The sequence below is a fragment of the Otolemur garnettii genome, unplaced genomic scaffold (assembly GCF_000181295.1).
Source record: "Otolemur garnettii isolate 467f Iridium unplaced genomic scaffold, OtoGar3 scaffold00212, whole genome shotgun sequence".
NCBI lineage: Eukaryota > Metazoa > Chordata > Mammalia > Primates > Galagidae > Otolemur > Otolemur garnettii.
In genome coordinates, this window is record NW_003852607.1 from 639626 (window position 1) to 646803 (window position 7178).

A 7178-nucleotide genomic window follows, 5' to 3' on the forward strand; every position below is an offset into this window, starting at 1 on the left:
AAAAAAAAAAAAAAAGAGTTTGAGACCAGCCTGAGCAAGAGCCAGACCCCATCTCTACTAAATATAGAAACAAGAGTAGGTGGGTGTTGTAGCAGGCCCCTGTATTCCCAGCTACTTACAAGGCTGAGGAAGGAGGATCTCTTGATCCCAAGAGTTTAAGGTTGTGTGACCTATGACACCATAGCATTCAACCCCAGGGCTGTCTCAAAAAAAGAAAAAAAGTGCTTTCTGAGTTCAAATTTGTATCACCACAATTCTAAGCAAAATATCTTTAACCATAGGCATAATGTCCCCAGCCTATACTGTTATTCCCCAAAGCCACCAGAAAAAGACCCCACCCAATTGCTATGTATAGACAGAGGTGAAATTTATCACCGAACCTCAAAGCAACCCTGGGATTTCTTTCTGGTGTCTGTGATTTCATTTATGCCCCACATCAAGTTGTATCCCATTGCTGAGTCTGATGCCGATAGCATAGTACATTATCACCTATTCTTGCAATCTGTAAAGAGTGATGTACTATTTGGCCAGGATATACCCACATTTCAGGGTGGACCCAACTGGTTAAGGGGCCATACGATGAGGAAAGTTTTGCAACAACTTAACTTCTCATTTCTGTTGAACTCCTGGGTGAAAGAAACTATGGGCTAGAAAAGGAGAGATTTAAAGGGTAACACTTGTTTTTCTGGTTCCACTGAGGGACCACTAGGATTCAAAATATCATCTATCTCATATGCCCACCTGCAGGGCTGAGCACAGAGTACCCCTTACCCTAGCTTAAAAAGTTGTCATAACTGAATTAAAAGCCCAAAATGATTGTGCGACTTTGGGCAATTCTCTTTATTACCTAGACTTAATTTAGGTATGAATTTTCAATATAGGGATAGTCAATCCATCTTGGGTGGTGAAAAATGAATACACACAAAGCAACCAGCACAGAACTGACTCATGATAAATGATCAGTATTATTGTTCTGGATGAAAACACTCATTGGGAATTTCCCTCGTGCAAGGCAGGGTTCTATCCCTCTCTAGAGGTACTGACCCCTTTCATCTCCCTACCATCCAACAAAGTAGCTACTATTGCTATCCTCACTTTACGGACTGCGAATCAGAAAGGAAATTCCCCAGGAGTCAGAAGTTCCAGCTCAGAAGCTGCAGACCCAAGTTTGGAAGCCTGGCTGTCTGGCTGGCTCCTGTTGGCCGCTCTGCTAAGCCCTACCAGTGTGTGATAGGAGCCAAGCTGATCTCTGACCTGCCCTTCCCCCAGCAGACACCAGAATTGTCTCCGTCACCATCGTCAGCTGCATCTCCCTCATCCTCCTCTTCCTCTCAGTGGTCTTCATCTACAGGTGCACTCAGCCAGGTGCGTTCAAAGAACGGGAAGCGGGAGGGAGAGTGAAGGCTTTTTTCAGCAGGTAAATTCCTCCCTGTATTTTTTATTTTTTTTTAGGGTCATCACATGAGGAATCTGCTGAGAGGTAGATACTGACACACCTCACGCTCCCCTTAAATCCCCGGCTTTCTTCAGAGACCCAATCTGTATACAAATGACTGACACCCAGACCCACCCTGAGCCTCCAACCCCAGCTCATTCTGTGACCTCCCTCTCTTCTTCAAAGCCCTCATTCTCTCTCTACCCCAGACCTTACAGATTCCTTACTTTCATGTGCTTTTTCTCTCTCTCAGAACCAGCTGTTCCAAATTTCCTGAGCAGGAGGCTACAGGTCAGTGATAAAGGAAGTTAAGAGAATCACAGGACAGAAAGGCACTCTGATTCCTAAAATATGAGAACTGATTTTTTTTTCTCTCCTTGGCATGTAGAGTTTTCCAAGATGGAAAGGACATCTCTCTCGGTGAGTTCTGCCCCCTAGAGGTCTCCCCAAGAACTCACTGACCACCACAAGCTAGTTAAACCCATTCTCTGGTTGTATCAATGCCCCCAACTTAAGCAGAGGAACTGGACTCCAGCTCCTAGTGTCTGCTATTCATCTGTCATCTGTGTGGTCTTAGGCAAAGGAGGATTGCTTTGAGAGTCCAGGAGTCTGAGGCTGCTGTGAGCTATGATGCCACAGCACTCTACCTAGGGCAACAGAGTGAAACTGTCTCAAAAAGCAAAACAAAACAAGAAAAAGTTGTCATTAATCACTGACATATAATCACTGTACTATACTACTGAATGCTAGAACTTTATTCCTTCTGTCTATCTGTATGTAAGATCTGGTCTATTTTAAATGTTTGGTTTATGGCATTGATGAATAAATTGTTGATAATAATATTACAAGACTATAATATTACATGATCAGTAGCTATTAGATGGTAGTTTTTATTCTCAGTACTGTATACTTGCACTAATTTTAATCAATTGTGTTGTTCCATTAATGCTATAGTCAAACCTCTGAAGCATGGCCATTCTAGAATGGTGCTGTCCATAGACCTTCCCACAACAGTGGAAATGTTCTCTTTCTGTGCTGCCTAAGGTGACAGCCACCAGGCCACATATGGCTATTATGCATTTGAAATGCATCTGGTGTGACTGAGGACCCAAATACTAAGTTTTATTTAATTAATTATTTTTTTTTTTTTGAGACAGAGTCTTACTCTGTCATTCTGGGATTGAATGCCGTGGCATCATCATAGCTCACAGCAACCTCAAACTCTTGGGCTCAAGTGACCCTCAGCCTCAGGCTCCTGATTAGCTGGGACTTCAGGTGCCTGTCACATTGCTTGACTAATTTTTCTATTTTTAGTAGAGATGGGTTCTCACTCTTGTTCAGACTGGTCTGAAATTCCTGAGCTCAAGGGATCCACCTACCTTGGCTTCCAAGAGTACTGGAATTATAGGCGTGAGCCACCGTGTCTGGCCATTAATTTAAATTAAATAACTCTTCGTGGCTAGCAGCTACCATATTAGACTCCTCAGCTCTACACACTTATCCATAACCATCTCTTTTCCCAAAGGCTGAAGACCTGGCCCAAGGAGTGACCTTTGCTGAGTTAAATGCCAATGCGCCAACCGAGGCAGTTTCTGTCCCCACTGAGGAGTCACTGAAAGTATAGAAAGAAGATGCCAAGAGCTACTGGGGGAGGACGGAGGCAGGTGGGGTGACTGGAATGTGGAAATCCAAAGGGCTCTGTGTTCCTCACCCCTAATCCACATCAATAAAATTAAGTTTCTCATCTTTAAAAATTCTGACTTATTTGTGGATTACCCTTGCCCAAGATCTCTGCCACACTGTCTCTCACCCCACATTTCCCCCTAGAACAATTCAAGGAAATAATCAATAATTATTGATCCAGCAAATAATTACTGAACACCTCCAGGAAGCAAAACAAGCAAAACAGAAAATGGCCAGATTGATTCAGTTCAGTTCAATGGCCTATTGTGCCCAATGAGCGGAAAATAGAAAAATTGTAATACAAAGATCAGGCCAGGCACAGTGGCTCATTCCTGTAGTGCTAGCACTTTGGGAGGCCAAGGCAGATGGATTGCTTGAGCTCAGGAATTCAAGATAAGCCTGAGCAAGAGAGAGCTCTCATCTCTGTTAAAAATAGAAAAACTAGTGAGGTATTGTGGTGGGCACCTGTAGTCCCAGCTACTCAGGAGGCCAAAGCAAGACGATCACTTGAGCTCAAGAATTTGAGGTTGCTGTGAGCTATGATGACACCATGGCACTCTACCCAGTGTGACAGAGTGAGACTCTGTATGTGTGTGACACACACACATACACACAGAGATTAGCAATAATTAGGCAAAAATAGAAAGCAGACCTTGAGATGATTCATCTATAAGCCAAGAAAGACCAAGAACCCAGCAGACCACCAGGGGCAAGGCAGGAAGCCCAGATCCTTCCTCACAGTCCTCAGAAGGAACCCACCCTCCTAACAGCCTGATTTCAGATTTTTGGCTTTCACAACTGTGACATAGTCAATTTCTGTTGTTCAAGCTGTTCAGTTTGGGGCACTTGTTATGGTGGCCCTAGAAAACTCTTTATGCTACATGGATGCATTATTCGTGCAGAGATACACAGGGACAGATGCACAACAGTGGCTCCCAGGCACACCTACAATCTTAGAGATAGAGCTACCAGCAGGGTTGGAATCACAGACTAAAAGCCACATGCAGTCACATGAAAACACACACACACACACATCCTGCAGCTCTGTATCCACAGGGGCCCCACACTCATAGAATGTTTTCTAAGATGGATTATCCAGGATGTAGACCCCCTGGCCATTGCTCCAACTGGATGACCGTCCAGGTTAATGAGAGGCAAGAAGAGAGTGTCTTAGTCCATCCCTGCTGCTGCAACTAAGTACTACAGACTGGGTGGCTTATAAACAACAGAAATTTATTGCTCACAGTTCTGGAGGCTGGGTAGTCCAAGATCAAGGTGCTGACAGATTCAGCGCTGATGGTGGCCTGGTTCATGCATGGTGCCTTCTCCCTGTGTCTTCACAGGGTGGAAGGGACTAGGCTAGCTCTCTGGGGTCTCTTTTATAGGGGCTCAAATCTCATTCATGAGGAACCTAATCACCTCCCAAAGTTCTGACCTCCTAATACCATTACCTTGGGGGTTAGGTTTCAATCTAAGAATTTTAATGGGGACATAAACATTCAGTCTATAGCACCCATGAAGTTGAACCTGCCTGTATCCAGCTTTTTTATAAAAAAGAAATTGTATTTATTTTAGATACATTACACATTAGGCAACCCCAGCCCAACCAGGAGCTCCCAGGAATGCAGCATTTTGAGGAGACAACCTCTTTGCCCCACTGCCCCACTGCACAGCCCCTGGTTGATGAAGTACTGAAGTCATAGCAAGGAGCAGCTGGGAGTGGGGGAGTATCTTTCTGCTTTTCTAACCACAGAGAGTCATTCCCTTTAAAATTTGGAAGTTCTTGGTGACCATCTGTCCCACCATGTGGAGGAAGCTAGTCTTTAAGGAGAAACACAAAGATGACTCAGAAAACATCCGGGAAATGAGAATGAGTAACAGTGCCTTTCAGCTTTTGTTTTCTTGGTTCTAATTGCTTCCAAAACTCAGCTTTCCTTCACTCCCTGCAGTTTTCTTGTTCAATCATTCTTGAGCCCAAGAAAAGGGAAAAAGCCAAAGAAAGAAAAGAAATGAAACGAAGTCCTTTTTTGAGTCTAAGCTAGTCTGAGAACAGATTTTGTTTTGAGCAAAGAGTGCTGGCTACCCTTATTGAAACTGATGATCCCAATAGCATTCTTCATGGCCACCTACCCATACTCCTTTAATAGTTACTACAGGAAGTCTTGATATGTGCCAGTTTTCTTTTGCTTGGTACTTACATTGTGTATCTTTCCTCTATGCATTAACTTTTAACCTTTCTATATCATTGGGTTTTTTTTTTTTTTCAGTTTTCCGCCGAGGCTGGGTTTGAACCCACCACTTCCGGTATATGGAGCTGGCACCCTACTCCTTGAGCCACAGGCACTGCCCCCTATGTCTTTATGTTTTAAATGTTTCTCTTAGAAATGAAATGCTAATTCTTTTCAGTTCAACCAAATGTTTTCTTCTTCTAACCTGATCCTTTAGTTCGCTGACATAATAACATTGGCTGCTTTCCACAAGCATGCAATTCTAGGTTGGGAGGTTGCGTGTTTCTAGTACATTGAAGCTCCCTGCACTGTTCACCGCTTCCTGTCATTTTTTTACTCTGTACAGCTGCTGTTCCTTTGAATATTATCTTTTTCCACTTGGTACTTTAATAATTTTTCGCTGTCTTTGATTTTCTAGCTTCATTGTGATGCTGAAGTTGAAATCTATTTGAACTCTCAGAGTATTTCCCAGGCCTCTTGAATCTGGGGGTCGGTATCTTTTGTTGGTTGTGCAAGATTCCCAAGCACTGCCCTTCAAATATTGTCTCTGCCTCATTTTCTACCTCTTCCCTTAAACTATAGTCAAATTGATATTAGTCCTTCACATCTTTTTTTTTTCCTTTGAGACAGAGTCTCACTTTGTTGTCCTCAGTAGAGTGCCCTGACATCATAGCTCACAGCAACCTCAAACTCCTGGGCTCAAGAGATCCTCTTGCCTCAGCCTCCCAAGTAGCTGAGACGATAGGTGCCCACCACAAGGCCTGGCTGTTTTTAGAGACAGGGTCTTGCTCTTGCTCAGGCTGGTCTCAAATTCCTGAGCTCAGACAATCCACCTGCCTCAGCCTTCTAGAGTGCTGGGATTACAGGCATGAGCCACCGCGCCTTTCCTGTCCTTCACATCTTTTACCCTCTCTTTTGTATATTCTACCTTTTCTGTATGTATTTTTTTCAGATTAATATGAGGGTACAGATGATTATGTTACATTGTTTGTGTTTGTTAGGTATAGTCCAAGTTGTAGTGGCGGCCGTCACCCAGGAGGTGTACCATGTACCTCTATATTGTGCTGGTTAAGTGAGAGCACACCAATCCTTCACCCTCCTTCCTTATCCCCCCTGCCCCTCACTTGAATTTAATTGAGTTTTTCTTTTGTGTGGACATGTAATTGTTCATCTAATGGTTTCATATTAGTATTGAGTACACTGGATTCTTGCTTTTCCATTTTTGTAATACTTTATTAAGTAGAATTTTCTCCAACTCCATCCAGGTTAATTTAAAAGATGTAAAGTCTCTTTTCTTGAATAGATGAATAGTATTCTGTGGGGTACCTATACCACAATTTATTAATCCATTCATGTTTGGATGGCACTTGGGTTGATTCCACATCTTGGCAATTGTGAATTGAGCTGTGATAAACATTCCGGTGCAAATGTTCTTATGGTAAAGTGATTTGGTTTTTCTTCTGGGTAGATACCTAGTAATGAGATGGTAGGATTTTGTGTGCCTTTATTCTACATTATGAACAGTTTATTCTGACCAGTGTTTCAGTCCCTCAATTCTTTCTTCAACTGTGTATATTTTACTTCTAAATGTGGCCACTGATTTTTCTTCATTTCCAGAACAATTTTTAAACTATATTTGGAGTAAAACACATGTACACAAAAGGGCATATTTCACCTTCCCAACAACCCACTCAGGTAGAGGCTAATCTTATCATCATTCCCATGCGGATGTGGAAACCAAGGCGCAGAGGGGTAAGGTAACTAGTACACAGGCAGGTGTTGATTCTCATTATACTGATCTCAGAGCCCAGACTCTTTTTTTTTTTTTTTTT

The 7178-nt window shown here is 42.9% G+C and overlaps 1 protein-coding gene across 1 annotated transcript in view; it reads left to right on the forward strand.

The window, feature by feature from the left end:
- The window catches only part of LOC111722102 (V-set and transmembrane domain-containing protein 1-like), a 7357-nt gene extending 4208 nt beyond the window's left edge, over positions 1-3149 (forward strand). The window contains exons 3-7 of the mRNA XM_023507978.1: positions 1270-1365; positions 1453-1480; positions 1689-1726; positions 1824-1855; positions 2961-3149. Of these exons, the coding sequence (XP_023363746.1) occupies positions 1270-1365; positions 1453-1480; positions 1689-1726; positions 1824-1855; positions 2961-3059 (293 nt within the window). The 3' untranslated portion in view covers positions 3060-3149. The remainder of the gene's footprint in view (positions 1-1269; positions 1366-1452; positions 1481-1688; positions 1727-1823; positions 1856-2960) is intronic.
- Positions 3150-7178: the final 4029 nt, after the last annotated feature.